A 20,614-nucleotide genomic window follows, 5' to 3' on the forward strand; every position below is an offset into this window, starting at 1 on the left:
TAATAAAATGGCAGATTTTATGTTCCATGAATTTTGCCTCAATTAAAAAAGCAACAACAGTCCCATCTTTGTAGGAGCCCCTTCAAGCGGCCACCTGTACCTTTTTGTCATATCCCATCGGCTTTGACAACGTCCTTGCTTTCATTGACTAGAGGAAACCCTAGGTCCCTGTACGTGTCTCCTCTCTACCCTGGAGTCAGCCAGTTCTTTAAGGAACTCTGGACACTGTTGGTGGGAAATAGTATTTAAAGACCCCTCAAGGGGTGCCATTTGCCATGGGGGTTTCATTGCTTCTAAGAATTCTTGGGGGACGGAATTAAAGAACGCATTTTTATTTTAAAGAGAAAAGCAAATGCTGAGTCCAAACTTTACTAGTTAATATTTAAGACCATGGGTTTTTACTTAGTTTTTATGACTTATTCTTGTATCTCTTTGCTTACCCTGAAACTCTCACCTACCCACTGCATTTATTCACAGAAGCAAGACTTTGCAGTACCACACACAGCTGACCTTGGTGCGTGACCCTGTAGTTGAAATGTTCCGGCCCAAGATGTGGGTCAAAATATTTTAATCCCTTTGTTAGGCAACTAGCCAGAGAACCAAGCCAAGTTAAGTCGTGAAACTGGTGAGGGCCTTTGATTCATGGAAACGAAAACCAAAGCTATGAAAGATTGAGGGTTAGATGGGAACCAGGCTTTGAAATCCATCCCTCTCTCTAATTCTTTCCTCTACACCAGGGCTCAGCAAACAACAGCCCATGGGATCTGGCCCACCACTTGTGTTTTCCAAATAAAGTTTTATTAGAACACACTCACATAGTTTGTTTACGTCTTGTCTACAGCTGCTCTCATGCTACAGGAGGAGAGTTCTGTGTCTGCCACAGAGACCAGATGGCCAGAGACAATATGTGCATGTGGCTGTGTGCCAATAAAACTTTATTTGTAAAGTAAGTGACGGGCTTGGGAGTAAATAGAGCAAGAGAGTGACACTTGACAATGCATACCATTTTTAAAATTTTTTAATTTAAATTCAATTTAGTAACATATAGTCATTATTAGTTTCAGAGGTAGAATTTAGTGATTCATCCATTGCATATAACACCTGGTGCTCATCACATCATGTGTCCTCCAAATGTCCATCACCCAGTTACCCTATCCCCCACCCACCTCCACTTCAGCAACCCTCAGTTTGTGTCCTAGAGTTAAGAATCTCTTATGGTTTGTCTCCCTCTCTGATTTTGTCTTATTTTTCCTTCCCTTTCCCTATGTTCATCTGTTTTGCTTCTTAAATTCTACATACAAGTGAAATCATGGTATTTTTCTTTCTCAGATTGATGTTTTTTGCTTAACATAATACCCTCTAGTTCCATCCACGTTGTTGCAAATGGCAAGATTTCATTCTTTATGATGACTGAGTAATACTCCATTGTGTATGTATATATCACATCTTCTTTATCCATTCATCTGTTGATGGACATCTTGCCATAGTTTGGCTATTATGGACAGCAGTGCATACCTTTTATTTTTATTTATTTATTTAAGATTTTATTTATTTGTTAGAGCACACAAGCAGGGGGAGTGGCAGGCAGAGGGAGAAGCAGGCTCCCTGCTGAGCACAGAGCCCGATGGGGGACTCGATCCCAGGACCCTGGGATCATGACCTGAGCCGAAGGCAGATGCCCAACCGACCAAGCCACCCAGGCATCCCAGTGCATACCTTTTAATACCGATTTAGTTTCTGCGCAATGAAAATATGTTACCTATTCAGTATATTCACCATCTGGCCATTTCCAGACGCAGTTTGCTGATCCCCCCCAAACTAGACCGTCTGCTGTGTGAACTGGTTAAAACTGACCAGAAGGTATATTCATACCATGGATGGTCATTCAGCCACGAAAAGTAACAAAACCCCATCAGTGAACCTTGAAAGCAATTATCCCGAGTGAAAGAAGCCAGACGGAAAAGGCCACATATTGTATGAGTTCACATATATGAGGTACCTCGTGTTGTCATATTGTAGAGCCCGAAGATAGAGTAATAGATGGAGCCGGGTCCGTGTCACCATACCGTCCTGAGCGGGAGATGACTTTCCCATATTCCCACAACTGCCAAGTGATGGTACCTTGTGACTTCCAGGTCACATTTCTTTCTGTTACCGTCAGCCTCTGTTAATGGGCGCATCACAGAGCGGGGATGAGGAGTGAAGAGGGGAGATGTGGGGATACTTGCCGCTGTTGGACCATGATACTATTAGGCGGGTCAGCTTGGGTGTGTTATTGCCTCTGCATGCCTTGCTTTGCTCGTCTGAGAAGTGACAATTGTTCTTACTCTAGGATTGTTGCTAAGAATGGGTGGGTCTGCTAATTGGAAAGTACATCCTTAGAACAGTTCCTGGCACATAGTAAGCATTGAGTAGACATAAGGTGCTTCTGACTTTATTATCTCCATCATCAGTATCCCCATCATCACCACCATCACCACCACAACCATCACCACCACAACCATCACCATCACCACCTTCACCATCATCATCATCACCATCCTCATCACCATCACCACCACCATCACCACCTTCACCATCATCATCATCACCATCCTCATCATCACCACCACCACCATCACCACCACCACCATCATATCACCGTCACCACCATTGCTGTGGACTGAATTATGTCCCTCCAAAATTCATGTGTTGAAGCTTTAACCCTCCCAAGGCAACTGTATTTAGAGATAGTGCTTTTAGGAGGTAATTGAGGTTCAGTGAGGTCAGGAGAGTGGGGTCCTAATCTGATAGGATTGACAGCCTTACAGGAGATTGATTCGTCACAGTTCTGGAGGCTGGAAGTCCAAGCTCAGGGTGCCGGGCAACTTGGTTGCTGGTGAGGACTCTTGCTGGCTTTTACATGGCTGCCTACTCACTGTGTCCTCACATGGTGGAGAGAGATCTCTCGGTCTCTCCCTCTTCTTACAAGGACACCAGTTACTGAGTTAGTTCATCTTGATCCAACAATATGACATCATCTTAACTTGATTACATCTGCAAGACCCTATTTCCAAATAAGATCACATTCACAGGCTCTGGGGGTTAGGACTTTTGGGGGGAACACAGTTTGCCCCTGTACAGATGCCCTGGCAGGCGATGAGAGTTTAAGAACACATGAGCAATTAGAATACCGTCTTTCTTTCATTAACACGGTCTCCTACCCCTGCCATGGTGGAAGTGATAACAGTGAGCACACTGAGAACGTCAGGTGTCACCTTGCCTGCTCTCCAAGAGCTGGGTGAGCAGGAAAGAAGACCTGGGGCATGGATAATTCACAGCCTGGACCAGCGGTCTCTGAATAACATCCGGGGCTCTTTGTCTCATCTTTACTGCCGTCTGAAGCTCCCTAGCAGTTTATGCCTCTGTGTACATCCATGAAGCACCAGCGCCGTTTGCAGGAAGGTCTTCTTCTAAAGAAGTATCGGGCTACCCAGGGCAACTTAGAAACTGGAAATTTATACAGCCTTCCACCTGTGCCTCTTACCCAGGACGGAGCCAGAAAGAGACTCACCTTTCCAAATGCAAGTGGAGACACTGTCCCTGATGCATATATAATGACCTGTGGCCACCTCCACCTGGTCTTAATATGAGCTAAGAGCTCGATTTCCAGCTAGCTTCAGGCAACCTTGGGCATGCTACCAGCCTGGGAGCCCAGCACGAAGGGCCCCATAAGTTGGCAAGACGGGCACGGGTGGCCTGGAGGCATGCTCAAGGTCTCAGTCGCTAAGTGGAGAACCCCACGCGACATCATCCCTGGTGGTAGAGCACCAGCCGGACACTGCTGTCTCTCTAGGGTTACAAATTCCCAAGCCCTTTCCAAACCCAGCCTGTGTCCAGCCTCTGCCGAGGTCCTGCTTGCCTTACCTTGACTTCGTTTCTCAGACGCTTGTTTTGGCTTCCTCCCTCCTTGGAGGACACCCTGCTCCACCTGGCCTCTTCTGTCTCTGCATTTTTTTTTTTTTTAAGGATTTTATTTATTTGACAGAGAGAGACACAGCGAGAGAGGGAACACAGGCAGGGGGAGTGGGAGAGGGAGAAGCAGGCTTCCCGCTGAGCAGGGAGCCCCATGTGGGGCTCGATCCCAGGACCCCGGGATCATGACCTGAGCCGAAGGCAGACGCCCAACGACTGAGCCACCCAGGCGCCCCTCTGCATTTTTTATAAAGATTGTTGCAAAATATACTTAGGATAAAATTGACCATCTTCCCCATTTTTAAGTACACGGTTCAGTGGGATTAGATGCATTTGTAATGTCCCACAACCATCCCCACCATCCATCTGCAGAACTTTGCATCCTCCCCAAATGAAGCTCTGTCCCTGTGAAACACTTACTCCCCATCCCCCTCCCCCAGCCCCTGGCGCCACCATCTACTTCCTGTCTCTCTGCATTTCCCTGCTCTGGGGACCCCATACACGTGACATCCTATAGTATTTGTCTTTCTGTGTCTGGCTGATGTCACTCAGCATCATGGCCTCAAGGTTCATCCACGTCATTAGCAGGTGTCAGAGTGTTGTGCCTTTTTAAGGCTGAATCCTATTCCATTGTGTGAATGGACCCCATTTTCTTTATCCATTCATCCATTGAAGGGCGCTTGGGTTGGCACCTGCCTTTTGGCCATTGTGAGTCACGCTGGTCTGAACATGGGTGTGCAAGTATGTCGTCAGCACCCTGCCTTTCGTTTCCGTTGGGTATATACCGGGAGGCGTAGTGGCTGGATCATACGGTGATGCTAGGTTTCGCTTTTCAAGCACCCGCCATACTGTTTCCCGCAGCGGCTGCACCAGCTTGCGTCCCCACCAGCAGTGCACGAGGGATCCCTGTTCTCCACATCCTCACCGACACTTCTGTGTTTTTCACAGCCATCCCGATGGGTGTGAAGTGGTCTGCACATTTGACTCTTTCCTTCCTGTGAACCAGGGAGCAAAGCCACAAGGAGGACCTAAACTTCGTACTCATGGAAGCCCCATAGCATCCTCTTTCTGAGCCGCCGCTGCCCTCCTTAGAGACGTGCTCTCATCTGTCAGAGTCTTAGCGGGTGAGGGGTGGTCAGCCATCTAGAGAGACAGAGGTGGAAATCAGTATGGCCATCTTCTTGACCTCCAGAGTTGTATTTTCATATGTCTGCCGTTCCCCACTGTCAATTAGCTTCCATTCCATTAGACAACAGTGTGCCATACAGAACATGCGGGTCTGAGCCTGCAGGTGCTTTAGAAGGAAGGTGAAGAGTGTGCGTGGCCGGTGTGGGGAGCACATGCCTTTCCCGGGGCTGCCATAACAGTACCCCGACCAAGGGGCTTCATACAACGGTATTCTCCCATGGTTCTTGAAGTTGGAGCCCTGGAATGAAGGTGTTTGCAAGGCTGTGATCCCACAGTGGCTCCCGAGAGAAGGATCTGTTCTGACCCTCTGTCCTGGCTTCAGGTCACCTCATGCAGTTCCTAGAGTCCTCTAAGACAACGTTGGCATCTCTCTCCAACACTTTGGAGTGTCCAGGGGGTGGGGATGGGGCATCGTCGTGATCACCGACGTCATCGTCACATTCAGTCCTTCTGAGACGCATGCATTTGCCCAACACCGCTAACTTCTGTTATGCCCTTCTCTGTCCCCAGGACGTGGACCCTTTGTGGAACACCCGAGTACCTGGCCCCTGAAGTTATCCAGAGCAAAGGCCACGGGAGAGCCGTGGACTGGTGGGCGCTTGGCATCCTGATATTTGAGATGCACTCGGGGTGAGTAGGGCTCCTGTGGAGAATCAACACGTACTCTCTGGCACTTCACTTCCCTGCTTCTAGAACGATGCTTTTTGGTGGCAAATACCTGTGATGTCCTCCTGTGCCGGTTTCCCCATGCCAACATGGCAATGGGGACCCACAGTTAAGTGTACTTTCATAAGATCAAAAGCACATGGGAAGCACCTCTTCCTGTTTAAGTATCCCTGTCTCCCATGAATATAATATTCAATCTTCTGCATGGACTCTTTTGGAGCAAGGCAGAGAGCTAAGGTAATGACCATACGTGTTGGATAAAGATAAATAAATGGCATACAGTTTAGGACTTTATGAATGAGTTCCTTGCCAGGAAGGAGAGTGTGTGCCCATACGTGCTTGTCATGAGGCTTGCACGGTTCCACTTTCCCCGCATGCAGCTCCCAGAGGTGTTGAACAGGTATCAGGGTATCACCGTGAGTGAATACTCCAGGCTGGCTGAGGCACCAGACAGGTGTGATGTTCCTCAAGCAGAAACATAAAGCAAGCATCCCCCGCTTAGAAATCATAGACCTGGGGATTCCTCCTGGTCCTACAGAGGAAAGGCTCTTCTCTGATGGTGTAGCTGACAGGCAGCTGGTCTGCGAGGTGCCCGGACACTGGCTGGGGGGCCCTCGGACGTGCGGCCCCTCTACCTCCTTCCGCCCTCCCTGCCTCGTCCTTTGTCCTCCCTCTTCAGGCCCGTTTCCTGCTGGGGAGCTTGGCAGATGCTCGGAGTTTACTCCCAGTTGAACCCAAAGCCTGACCCAGTTCCACACCTGATTCCCTGCAGGGAAAGACCAGAGCTTTTTGCCTGGAAACCTTCCCTTTCAGTTGGAAAGAATGATGGGAAGAGGTGTATTTCTGCACTGAGGGTGTGGCCAGAGTGGAGTCTTGTGAAAACCTGTATTTATTTGTCTGCGTGTCTATTATCTATTTATCAACTGTCTACCCGTGTATCTATCATCTATGTGTCTGTCCTCTCTTACCATCTTATCTCTCTATATCTATCATATCTATCCATCCATCTGTCCATCCATTTGTCTATCAATCCATCTATCCATCCATCACCTGTCTATTCTATCTACCTGTCTATCTTTCCTTCCTTCCTTCCATCCATCAATCCATCCATCCATGCGTGCATCCCTATATCTATCTGTCTATCTATCTATCTATCTATCTATCTATCTATCTATCTATCTATCTATCATCCTGTCTCCCAGTCTGTCTATCCATCATCCATCCATCCATCATACCTCTTGATCTATCAGTCCATCCATCCATCCATCAATCTATCCCTGTATCTATGTATCTATATATCCATCCATCCATCATCTATCCATCTATCGCTCCATCCACCCGCCCACCCATCTATCTGTCATCTATGTATTCTCTTTACCTGTCTGCCTGTGTATCTATTCATCCATCCATCCATCCATCCATCCATCCATCATCTTTCTGGTCTCTTGTATTTTTCCATTACTCTTCACCCAGACCGGTCTAGCAAATCAAACAGAACCGAATTTCTTAATAGACACCCCAGCCCATGAAGTCCCAAGCAGAGCAGAAGGTTAACATGAATCACGCATAGGTCCCATCCGTTGAGAAGATACAACAGTTGTGAATATTTATGTGCCCATATTCATCAGATTCCCCTCAGATGCCCTGCCGCACATTTGCCTTCCTTAATATTACTGACCACTAGAGGTCAGCATTGTTTAACGATAAATGAACCCTGGCGGCCAGGGCTTAATAGATGAAGTTCCCGAGCTCTGTTTTCTCTGTATTACTACGGTACATTCTAGTAGGATATATTCTGTGTATAGAATATAGTACTATGAGATGTTATTAGTAAATACAAGTTTGGAAAATAATACTGATGGAATTTAAGAAAATTATTGGAATTAGAATAAAATCGAATAAAATTAGAATATAGAATATAGAATATAGAATAAAATTAGTACATATTAGAGTGAATATATTAGGATTATTATGTTAAAAATAACTATTAGAATGATTAGAATATTATTAGGATATAATCCATTCAAATATTAGAACACGCTGTTTTAGGATATTAGAAAATAGAATGTTTTTAATATTCTCATAGAATATTAGCAATAATGTATTTCCAATATAATATACTAGAATATCAGGAGTAGAATAGAAAATAATGAAGTAGGATCTAATATGTTATGAGGCTCTTATTAGAATAATTGATGATGAATCGTTAAAACCCACTCCCAACCAAAACACTCTGAGCTGACCTTTGCATTTCATACGAGGCAGGGACCTGTGTGTTCATTGTAATGTATTTTCATTTACGCATTTGTAGTTGGAGGGGGTCAAGGCTTTCTGGAGGGATATCTTGAGAGACACGAGTCCGTGTTGATGCCACAAGCCCCGCCGATCCCTCCTGGGCATTCCTTGGCTCCGTCTGCAGTTCCGCCAGACTTCAGCCTTCCCCTGGACCACTTCTGAATTTCCTCATTGTCCCCTGCAGCTGCTTCCTCTCCTGCCCATGTTTCTCTGGTAGCGGTTGGAGGTGTCCTGCAGCATCCACGTTCAGATCTGCGGTCAGGGGGGGTTGGAGAAAAAAAAGCCCCCCCCGAAGCTCCCAAACGAGACTTACGGAACCCCAGGGTTCCGTGGGACCCCACATTGAGAATCACAGCCGTCAACACTTCAGACAGGGTGTCCCTGGCACTCTTTCCTACTCTACACTCTGCCCTCCTCCGGGTGCACAGCCCGTCCCCTTGTCCTTGCCACTTTCTCAGAAGGATGCGGGCTTTACGTTTTCTACGCACGTAACCAGAGGAGGGGGTCTTTGAGGAAGACGTCAAAAACGGTGGACCGGTAGCACCTCCCTGTTCTGTTTTCTTTCCAAAAACTCTTCCTTCTTTTCCTTGAACCGATGTCCAGAGTGCCCGCCTGCCAAGGCCAGCCCCTCCTATGATTGTGCAAGAAGGTGATCAGGAGCGTGACGTTACCACCACGATGTGCCTGTTTCTGGACAGTCCGTTCTCCTGGTAGGTGTAGGTGGGGAGAACGGATATGTCCAGGTCATCATGGAGAGATGATGGAAACAGTAGCAAAGTTGGCGTGAACTTGGGAGAGGAAGCTCTTGAGCTTCCTTCATGCCCACGAGCGGGTCGTCCTTCAGGGCGCCACCGGGTCCCTCGATATCTTTAGCTCACTTACATAACGAGCTCTCAGTGCTTGTTTAAGAGCTGGAACTATTCTGTTGGATTAAAGACAGATTTGAAGATTTCTTAGGGCACTTTCCACATGCAAGGGCAGGGCTCATTCTCAGATTCCCGTTCTCCTTGCTTCTTCCTTCGGGCAAGATCTGGTACTGCTCATTTATTATCATTTTTTTCCGCTCGTTAAACTACTACTAACATACCTTCCCCATGATACACTCATGTAACGCCTGCTTCCTGAGAACACTTTGTTTAATAATTATTGTCCATAAATGTTGTTAGGTATGAATGACACATTTTCTCCTGGTGTTTAACGCGCTGTTCGTGAATGTGCGCCTTTCCCCCGATGAAATCATACAGCCAGTTGTCCTCAGACGGGGCCGCCACCCAAGAACGGAGTCTGACCTCCCCAGCCACTGTAAGACAAAGCATCTGGCCGACCAGCAACGGTTGACTCAGGAGCTATTAACTCGAAGGCGTAGTCGGCTGGCGTGGACCCGATGAGTGTCTGTGCGCACATAGACCTTTCCTCCTGGGCCTGCCCTGCGCAGTTTCTCGGGACGTGGTAGCTCGTAAGTCTAGAAGCAGCAGTGGCCAAAGTACTTGTAGTTATGAAACCCAAATAAGCAGCGGCTCAGAGATTACGCTGCGGCCTTCTGAGCATTGAGCCTCGGCTCACTCCAAAGTGTATCTGAGGGCGCCTGGGTGGCTCAGTTGATTAAGCGACTGCCTTCGGCTCAGGTCATGATCCTGGAGTCCCTGGATTGAGTCCCGCATCGGGCTCCCTGCTCGGCAGGGAGTCTGCTTCTCCCTCTGACCCTCCTCCCTCTCAAGTGCTCTCTCTCTCATTCTCTCCCTCTCAAATAAATAAATAAAATCTTTAAAAAAAATAAATAAATAAAAAAATAAAATAAAAAACAAAGTGTATCTGAAATGTCACGTAAGAACAAAAGCTGTTTTATGCCTTTATCACACATGGCTACACTTTCACGTTTACTGAGTGTCTTCCATTTTCCTTATTCACCTACCTCTTCTCCCTCAACTTTCCCATTAATTTCCTTTTTTTTTTTTGTATTTTATATTCTATTCTTTAGTTTTTCAGTTTTTCACTTCTCTATAATGTATGTGCAGAGTTAAATGTGTGTGTTCTGTGTATTAGTAGCTGTCAGGACAAATGGCTAAAAACATGGTGGCTTACAATCCATGTTCTCCCAGGCCTGGAGGCCCAGAAGTGGAGATCCAGGCGGGGCAAGGGAGGGTTCTCCCTGCCTATTCCAGCTTCTGGGCTCCAGGCACCCCTGGGCTTATGGCTGCGTCCCTCACATCTCTGCCTCCGTCTTCATGTGGCTCCTCCTCTGGGTCTGTGTCTCCTCTTCTGTCTCTTATCAGAACACCTGTTGTTGGATTTAGGGTCACCCTGATCCAAGATTAGATCATGTCAGGATCTTTCACTTAATCCCAAATGCAAAGCCTCTTTCTCCAAATAAGCTCCCATTCACATTTTGTCAGGGTAAGAACATGGATATATCTTTTGGAGACCACCATTGCACTCACTGTATTCTGGTTATTTATTTATTTATTTTTTTAAACGTCAGAAATGGATTTGAAGTCAACAGGAAATTTTTTTTTGCCTATTGAAAGTTGCCATCTTCCATCAGAATATCATTTGAAAACTCCATTTTTTTTTTTTTAAGATTTTATTTATTTATTTAGAGAGAAAGACCACAAGTGGAGGGTGGGGCCAAAGGGAGAGGCAGAGAGAGAATCTCAAGCAGACTCTGCACTGAGCAGGGAGCCCAATGTCGGGCTCGATCTCACGACCCTGAGGTCATGACCTGAGCTGAAATCAAGAGTCGGACACTTAACTGACTGAGCCACCCCATGAAAACTCCATTTTCTAAGATATTTCCAGTGCTTATTTTAGTGAATTATAAGTGCTATTTCTAAAGGATCCCATTAGCGGTGTCCTTTTGAGTTCAGGGTCTTTGCCTTCAGCACTCTGAGCAAATACCAAAAGTACAACTTGTGCCTCGGGGCATGTAGGTAGGTATCTGGCATATATTTATTAACTTTTGTATTTTCTTTTATTTTTCTAGCTCTTTGCAGTTTTAAGTATATTTCTTACTTGGCTTATTTCAGATTTTTTTTTTTCTATTTCAAGGTGTTAGAGAAGACACATCTGTTGGTTTCTATGCTAGGACTACAATCTTTACTTCTGATAACTATGCCATAGACAACAATACATAAGTGAGTGAGCATGGCCGCGTTGCCAATAAAACTTTATTTATAAAAATGGACTGCTGGCTGTAATGTGCTAGATCTTTGTGGCCTAAAGGTACGAGTTAGGAACCAGCCTTGCTCTCACCCAGCTCCCTAAGTGTGACCTACGTGAATTCATCTACTATGGAGATTCAAATACTGGCTGCTTATAGAGGTAGAGTCTACTCGAACCAAAAAAAAAAAAAAAAAATAGGACACAGTATTACCCATCCTCTTCCATGTGCCCTGCTCACATTTGTCAAACACCTCTACCACGTGCCACACAGTGCCGTAAATGTGAAGAATACAAAGAACTTCGCTCACGGTCTGAAGGGGAGGTGACATTTTGAATGTCCTGCTTGCGTCAAGCAGAAACAGTGCTCATTACAAAGCAGGGATTTGTTTCCGTGCTTGCTCTCTGCTAAAAATAGGTGTTTATTTTTCTTACAGGTTTCCTCCGTTTTTTGATGACAACCCATTTGGCATTTATCAAAAAATCCTTGCAGGCAAAATAGATTTCCCCAGACATTTGGATTTCAGTGTAAAGTAAGTAAACTGTTTCCCTCCTCGTCGGGGGTGTTTATTTTTAAAATCACAGACAAGAAAATCACAGAGCAGGCAGCTTACTGCCGTTCTTTCTGCTCTGTGTTTCACGTCTTCTGGTCAGTCAGCTTTTCCACAAGACGGGAAAAGGTGGTCGTTATTCTACTGTAATGAGACTTAGCCTTTTTGTGACTCTTGGCCAGATTTTATGTGTCTTGAGAGAAATGACATTTACAGTTACCCAATAAAGGCATTTGTGAATCACATTGAGTAAGAGAGCCGTTTGGGTATTTGACGAAAAGGGTCCCTCCCAACTCCCCACCTCCTTTAGCTGGTTTTGCAGTTGGCGGGAGTGTTGATGGCTTTAGCAGGCTGTCTCTTTTTCCTCCTGCTTAAATTATTTTCATTCTTAAATTCCTTTTTCATGCTAAAATTGAGGCTGATGAACACCTGCTATGAGAACTTTTCTCCGGCTTCAATGTTAGTAACTTTGGGTATGCAGTTGATTAAATTTGTGGTAACAGCGGGGAGAAAAGTTTTTAAAAATCTCGGAATGCTTTTGGCATTCCAGTTACCTTCGTCCATCTGGTCACCTTGTAGACATTTTTGTACCATGATTTCTAGTTCTTTCCTTGCATTTCCCAGGTGAAGTGCTGGGTGCACCAAGCCCTGCTGATCACAAGGTGGTTAACTGCATTTAGTCAAGAATTAAACTTTTCTCTCTCTTGGCTATTTTTTAAAGTGGCCCATGGGCAGCGAGTTCAGAGAAAACTGGTTTCATGACCCTGGGTCAGCTGCTGGGACGGCTGGCTGCATCCAGTCGCTTTTCTGAGTGGTGAAGGTCATCTCACTCCTCCAGAGGCTCTCCGTCCAAGTAGAAGACAGTGTTTCTCTGGGCTGGTTGGGCCAGAGGTTGTGTTGTGTTTGACACAGCAGGCAAGTTTAGAAGACTAGCAAAAAAACTAAGTTCCGGGGCGCCTGGGTGGCTCAGTCGTTAAGCATCTGCCTTCAGCTCAGGTCATGGTCCCAGGGTCCTGGGATCGAGCCCCGCATCGGGCTCCCTGCTCCGCAGAGAGCCTGCTTCTACCTCTCCCACTCCCCCTGCTTGTGTTCCTCTCTCACTGTCTCTCTCTCTGTCAAATAAATAAATAAAATCTTAAAAAAAAAAAACAAACTAAGTTCCATTAAAAATAATCACCCAGAAGGTGGGTACTCTGTCCCGCGAATGGTAAGACAGGGAGGTGCAGAGGGAGATCGAGCAGTCAAAAGTTTATTTTCCCTAGAAAGAAATGAAAACTATTATATAGAATTTCTCCTCCAGGGTCCAGATCCCATTGGACTTGAGTGACGTTTTGTCACATGGACTTTTTAAAAAATTTACTTGTGTATGTGCCAACAATTGACCAGCGGTTTGCTTGGATTAAAATCTACTTACACCCATTGGCAGCTTGGCCAATGGGTGACCTTAGACCATTGACATTCTGGGTGAATCTAGGGGGTGTGAACATCTGCCAGCTTGCCGTGGGTGCACACTGGTGGAATCCAGCCTGACGTATACAGCTGTGGCTTAGCTGTTGCTGTTGGTGTGCTTGCTCCAGGTAAAATGAGCGTGGACTGTCTCTTGCATTCTCAAAATCAGCCCCTTGTGGAGACCCCCTGAAGGTCTTAGGCTAGGCAGACCCTCAGAGGATGTATTCACTTCCTCTTACAAGGAATGACTTCAGCTCTTCCTAGACACGTTTCCCCAGAGAAGGGACAATGCATAAATTCGGAGGTCATTTCTTCCATCATTGGTGGCAAGGGCTCAGGTCAGTCATATGAAATATTGAGTAAGTTTACACCGTTCCATGGAAAAGAATGGAATACAACAAACGTAAGTTTAATCTACGTCTGGTGTCTTGCTACCTACGCCTTTTTTCCTTGTAGTCAATTCTGAAGAGAGAACCAGCAGTGTCAGCGCTGCTATCCTTTGGTCTAGAATGTTTCTCATTTTAGCAGCCCCAGGCTCCTCTTCTCTCTTGCCCTGGGACCCCCGTGTTCCCAACATGAGGGCTCAGCCAGAGCAGGAACCTGGGATCCTTGGATGCAGTTGCTGATGGCAGATGGTGGTTGAGAAGAACCTCACTTCTTCCCAGTGTTGCCTAGATCATCCTGAGTTGGCTGAGAAGCAGGACCCTCATGAGGCTTGCATATCCAAATCACTGCCGTTGGGTGCCATGACAGTGGAATTTTGACTTTCAGGTTCTCAAGGTCTTCTGTTGTTGGTTCGCACAACCTCGGCGTTTGGCTGTGTCACCTTCCTGCCTGGGCACTTGTGTCTTTGGATTGACACTGAGATTCCTTACAGGAGCTTAGACAGCTGAAAGGACATCAGAGCTTTGGGGCTTGTTGCCAGTTTGGTAGACCAAATACCTAACCAGGGTTTCTTCCTGTCTCAGTGGTCACAGAGAAGCCAGGCAAGATAGTGAGTAAGATCTAGAATTTCGGGCGCTGTGAATAAAGCGATTGCCCATGGCTACAGAGCCCGTCCCAGGATTGCAGGCCCGCCCAGAGTTCAGACACGTCCAGAGATCCTACACGGCTTTGCCATATTGGACGGTCCCTTTACATCCATACCCTTTGCTTTTGGGACTTTTGTTTTGTGAGGGTTTGATTTTATATTTTAAATAAAATGTCATTGATTTAGAATCCCAGTATAGACAGCTCTAAGTATATGCACTAACAGGGCTGACAGGGGGGTAAATAGTGGGGAAAGAGAAGGAAAAAAAAACACATTTATTTGGGATTGTTTGAGGAGCGTGGTGTTTGGTGATTCACAGTCTAGACATAAGGCACCGGGGATCTTGGGACCCTGGACCTCCACATACATCGCCACGGGCCTTGGAATCTCAGCCTTCCCAGCTGGTCACAGAGCCCACGCTGTGGTGTGAGTCTGGGGCTGGGCATAAGGTACATCTTAGTCTTGTAAAGTTGTGTCATGGCTTTCTTGAAGCTGGGCCATGGGTCTTTTGATTGGTCTGGGGGATTCCAATATATATTTGAAGTCTCTAGATACTACTATACATAATATATTCTTTTTATTATGTGCAAAGACATACACACACACACAATTTTTACTTCTTTACCTTTTATTCTTAGAACTAGCCTGTCCTCTGAATGTCTTGATACTCCTCTTAACTGTCAGATCCTAACTGGCCTGGCCTAATCCTAAGGGGCCTGTGTTCTGAAACAGCCTGCTATTTAGGAGGAAGGAATGAGTGGAGCAGCAGGGTCTAAGGGACTCACATGTTATAGGAGAGCAAGCAGCGTACGGCCAGAATCCCATAAATAAGTAGACCCTTAGGGCAAAGCGTGGCCATTCATTTTGGTAAAAGCAGATGTCTTCTCTTTGGCAAGGACAGCCTCATGGGTGTATTTTAAGTGAAATATCGCTATACTTGGGGCAGGCACGTAATTTTTTCGCATGTTCTCTTGAAAGGCTCGTTTTCTGCACAATGATTTAATGAACCTTTTCCCCTTCACTCTGTTGCTCTGTGTAGCCAACCCCGCTTTCCATAAATTATTTAGAAATGAGTATCGGTGAATGAAGAAACAATTGAGAGAAAATGTTGAGGCAAAATGAAAATTGATTCTCTCTCCCGATACATAACGTGGTGGGCACATTTTATTGTGGTTGACATGCTGTGTTTCCTTGGGTCCGTATCAAGATGCATCTTCTTTTTGTCTCTTTCCCGCAAATAGAGACCTCATTAGGAAATTGCTTGTTGTTGACAGAACCAGACGCCTCGGAAACATGAAGGTCAGTGTTCGTTTTCATATGTATCATCCATTAGACACTCCCGTCACTTGGCACCATACGTTTCCATTAATAGAAACAAAGGCACGGAGATCGTGTTTAATTGTTGGCTACATTTCAAATCTGGTTGTCTGGGCGTGCGAAATCCACCTGGGTCTATACCGCATCCCTTCTTCTCCACAAACGAGTAAACGACTCACCCATCATCTCGAAGATGTCGGTATTTTGCTTATTTATTTCGACTGTTCAAATAACATGATTGACCTATAAGTCACATACCGTACGCGCCTCCCCATTGAAAGAGTGCAGTCCAACAGCTTTTAATACGTTTCCAGAGTTGTGCAGCCATTCCCACAGTCCGTGTTAAAGAACGTTTTCTTTATCTCAAAAAGAAACCCCAAACCCTATGCTATTGTTATCCAATCCTTCCATCCCTCCTGCCCTGACCAACCACTAATCTGCTTTCTGTCTCTGTAGAATTCCCTGTTCTGGGCTTTCATGTAAATGAATCACACCATAAGTGATGTTTTGCGTCTGGCTCCTCCCACTGAGCATCATGTTTTCGGGGTCCGTCCACATGCTAGCAGGTGTCAGTGCTTTGTTCCTTTTTATGGCCGAGTCACACTCATGGGTGGACCCCATTGTGCTTACTCATCCATCCGTTGATGGACATTGGAGTTGTTTCCCCCTTTTGGCTGTTGTGAATAGTGCCATAACCATAGGCGTGCACATTTGTGTGTGAATTAATCATTTGAGAATGTGTACATAGTGTATGATTTTCACAAACTTTTCATGTGGAGGGGAATACATTTAAGAGATGGTTGCATAAATGGTATGATATCTTATATGCATGTTTTTGTTCTCTTGTGGCACCACTGAATCTAAGAGAATCTGGGAACATCTTAGCTATTTCTGGTTCTGGACATCCATGGAGGAACTTAAACGTGGGCAGTGCGTTGGTCTTGTCTGCTTTAGTCTTGGGAGACACAGTAGACCTCTGTGTGAGGTTTGATTCCCACCAAACTCTCAGGACCCTCTGTTGATTTGGATGTATTTGTGTCCTGTGGCTGCTATAATAAAGGACCAGAGTCTGAGATCCAGGCGGGGCAGGGCCGCTGAGATCCAGGCGGGGCAGAGCCATGCTCCCTCCAGAGGCTCCAGGGAAGGGTCCTTCCTCCTCTTCCAGCTTCTGGGGCTCCAGGCATCCCTGGGTTTGTGGCCGCATCCCTCCCGTCTCTGCCTCCATCTTCACGTGGCTTTTCCTCTGTGTCTGTGTCTCTCCTCTTCTGTCTCTTACAAGGACACCTGTCCTTGGATTTAGGGCCACCCTGATCCAGGATAAGCTCTTCTAAGATCCTTCGCTTAATCATATCTGCAAAGACCCTATTTCCAAATAAGTTCTTCTGCATAGGTTCCAGGTGACATTTCACAAACTTTGTTATATTCAGATCCATTGGCTTCTTCCTATGTCACAGAATTCATGTGTTTCTATCTTAATAACTCCCAACATTTAATAGATTAAAAAAGTTGCTCCAAGGGCCGTTAAAAGGGAGAAGAAGGGTAGGGTCAAAGGCTGAACACCTGGGAGGGATTTTCAAAGACCATGATGCCATTGGCATCTGCAAGTTGGCTGTTGGCATCACCCTCGAGAAGGAAGCAGACAGACCTTAACACACCGTTACTATTACACAAACACACTGATACTATGATTGGAAGGTTCTGCTGGGTAGCTGTTCAGATCTCTGAAGTTGGACATCATGGGTTTGAGTCCTAGTCGTGTGATTTACTAGCTTCACAATAATTAGCCAGTTACACCATTTAGTGAACCTTGGTTTCCAGGTCTGTATGATGAGGATGCTAAGTACCAAAGAAAACTGTCAAGACGAAAACAGGTGGCAGACTCAGAAATGACCGTGTGTCTGTCTTGTTTTATCTCAGGAGCCTGACCATAGTCTTACTTTTATGTGTGGTCCAGAGTAGTAATGATGGGATTTGTTTCTATTATGAATTAAAGTGAACAGAACAAACACCTTCATTTATACGTTTCCCCTCCTAGCTCATGGTCCAGGGACCATTACTCAAAACATAGCACACTGTTTAAATTTGATTTAATTTTTTTTATTCTATACTGAGTAAAGTAGAGATTCTCTGGAATATTTTCTTCCCTGTCCTGTCAAAATTCTGTCTACTGATGATGCCTGTTTCTTTTGAAGAATGGAGCGGATGACGTGAAACGACACCGGTGGTTCCGAACTGTGGATTGGGAGGCGGTCCCACAAAGGAAACTGAAGGTACAACATACGTACGTGGGCAACTGTCAGCTCAGCATCCTTTACCTGTCTTCGGCAAGGGGCAGAGTCTGACTCTGACTTGTTTATTTATGGCTGATACATAATTAATTTGTATAATACAGCTGATCATCTCAAATCGTTAATAAGCCAAGATCCCTTTTCAGTGGAAATCTTAGTGCTACAGAGACACCTAGAGGTAATGGATTAAGACCCCACATTTTACGGGGTGCCTGGGTGGCTCAGTCGTTAAGCATCTGCCTTCAGCTCAGGTCATGATCTCAGGGTTCTGAGATCGAGTCCCACATCGGGCTCCCTGCTCAGCGGGAAGCCTGCTTCTCCCTCTCCCACTCGCCCTACTTGTGTTCCCTCTCTCCCTGTGTCTCTCTCTGTCAAATAAATAAATAAAATGTTTAAAAAAAAAAAAGACCCCACATTTTAAAATTGGATTTTTTGAGACCTGGCTCTGTCCCTCACTGGAACTGTGACTAAGATGAGTCCCATCCCACCAGTTTCTAATCGGGAATGGTAAATGGTGTAACACAGATTAGGTGTTTGTCCAGCACTTACGGATATTATGCAGTGATGGTGGTAGATTAGATGGAGAATATTTTCTAGATCACCTTTCTTTGAACTGAATATATATATATATATATATATATATATTGCATATATATATAGTGTATATATATATTTCTAAAGATTTATTTTAGAGAGACAAAGAAAGGGAGCATGCACATGTGAGCAGGGGAGGGGTAGAGGGGGAGGGAAAAATCTCAAGCCAACTCCCCACTGAGCGTGGACCCGCTGGGGGACTTGATCTCACGACCCTGAGGTCATGACCTCAGCCGAAATCAACAGTCGGACTAAGCCACCCAGGCGACCCAGGATTGAAATGTATTTTTGACATGAGTCTTCAATAACGACATTCTCAACCTTGGCCTTTTTAGAATCAGTGGAAAGACTTTAAAAATGCTTATGCCTGGCCCCCAGCCCAAAACCTAGGGTCCAGCCCAGACCACCAGTGTCTCAATGACCTGCTTTTAAGTGTTTTATTGTATTAAATGACTTATTTTTTAATTGACTAAATGATATATTTTCATTGTTCAAAAACCAAATCAATCTTAGAAGGTTATGCATTACCAAGTGTTACTCTCTTGCTCTATTTCCTCCCGAAGCCCCTTGCTTGTTTTTGTAAATAAAGTTTTATTAGCACACGGCCACCTGCATTGATTTACATGTTGTCTGTGGCTGGTTTCGCCCTGCCGGGGCAGAGGCTGAGTAGTCAGCACAGCAATTCTACAGCCTGCACAACCAAAAATATTTACTGGCTGGCCCTCTACGGGAACCTTTGGCTGACCTCCTTTTCAATGCCAGTGACCTCATTTTATCGATACGGGACTGAGGCTTGGCTTCGGTGATACTAACACTGGAGCTTCTTCGTGACATCTCTCTGGGACTTTCCAAGCTCTTGGCCACTGGACCAGCTACCGCAGAATCACTCAGACCTGGGCAGGCCTTGGAATCTGCATTAACAAGGAATCTGGGTGGTTCTCCAGTCTAGAATTTAAGAAGCAAGGGCTGGCTACCATCCTTCCTCCCTTCCTTCCCCGTACTGCACCATTGGCGGATAGCTTATTGGCAGTATCTCCAATTCAAAGCTTTCCACGTTCATAAACAAAGGAAGGACAACTTCGATGTTTTGTGCTTTTTCCCCCCAAACCATCTCCATTTGTATGCGAAGTCATAGACATAAAGGGATGCACGTCCCATCCAGGTACACACCATTCCCTTCTGACTGTGCCTTTGTGTCTTGCCCCTGCCCTGCAGCCCCCCATTGTGCCCAAGCTATGCGGCGAGGGTGATACCTCCAACTTTGAAGCGTATCCCGAGAATGACTGGAACACGGCCCCTCCAGTGTCACCGAAAGATTTGGAAGTCTTCAAGAATTTCTGAGGACAGGAATCCTCATCTGGGAGGTATATCTTTAGTTTTAGTAATTACGCATTGGTGAGGTTGACGTGTCCTCACCTCAAGGGGATGTTGCGTTGTTGGAGTGGGGCTTCCCTCATCCACTGGAACTCGAGCAGTGGGGCGGAGCTAGATGGAGTCCTTCCGAGCATCAGCTTCATCAACGCCCTGGGGTGTGTTACTCAAGCCGTGGTGTGGCCCGGAGACAGCACTGCCCCCAACATCCCACACCTGCTGGGGGAGAATCTAGGGCTAAGTAAGACGCCTGCATTCCAGGGACACAGCCCCTTTGGTAAAGATTCCTGAATTCTTGTGTTCTGGAAACCCTGAGTCCCACACCAGCTTCCTCATAGATACCTACCAAATATTTTCAAAAGGGTTTTTTTTAGGTCCCCTTTTCACTAAAAACTGATGACAGCAGTGAACACCTCCTATGGAATTTGCTAAGCTCCATTTGACATTTAAAAGAATGGATTTTTGAGTCTCTCATTTCTTGGAACCTTTGAAGGTCTATGACTCTGTGTTTGTGGAATCTATGACTTGATGACTTTGAAGGATTTTGAATGTGGGTAGTAAAGACCTTTCAGTTACTCCAGTTCTGTGAGGAGCTCGGTGACATACACCACTTAAATCAGGTTTTCCTTCTCACGACACCCAGGCAAGAAAAATTGCGGGAAGGAAGAGAAGCAAGATACTGCCGATGATATGTCTACTCCTTGACTTTTCTTGTTTTTTGCCTCTGTCCCCCCAACAGTGCTTATGAGGAATGG

General features: G+C 45.8%; 1 protein-coding gene across 1 annotated transcript in view; it reads left to right on the forward strand.

The window, feature by feature from the left end:
- The window catches only part of PRKX (protein kinase cAMP-dependent X-linked catalytic subunit), a 78,312-nt gene that overhangs the window by 51,179 nt on the left and 6,519 nt on the right, over positions 1-20,614 (forward strand). Inside the window, exons 4-8 of the mRNA XM_036097816.2 lie at positions 5,653-5,772; positions 11,697-11,792; positions 15,531-15,588; positions 17,799-17,876; positions 19,704-19,852. Of these exons, the coding sequence (XP_035953709.2) occupies positions 5,653-5,772; positions 11,697-11,792; positions 15,531-15,588; positions 17,799-17,876; positions 19,704-19,829 (478 nt within the window). The 3' untranslated portion in view covers positions 19,830-19,852. The remainder of the gene's footprint in view (positions 1-5,652; positions 5,773-11,696; positions 11,793-15,530; positions 15,589-17,798; positions 17,877-19,703; positions 19,853-20,614) is intronic.

This window comes from Halichoerus grypus, chromosome X (genome assembly GCF_964656455.1).
Source record: "Halichoerus grypus chromosome X, mHalGry1.hap1.1, whole genome shotgun sequence".
NCBI classification, from domain to species: domain Eukaryota; kingdom Metazoa; phylum Chordata; class Mammalia; order Carnivora; family Phocidae; genus Halichoerus; species Halichoerus grypus.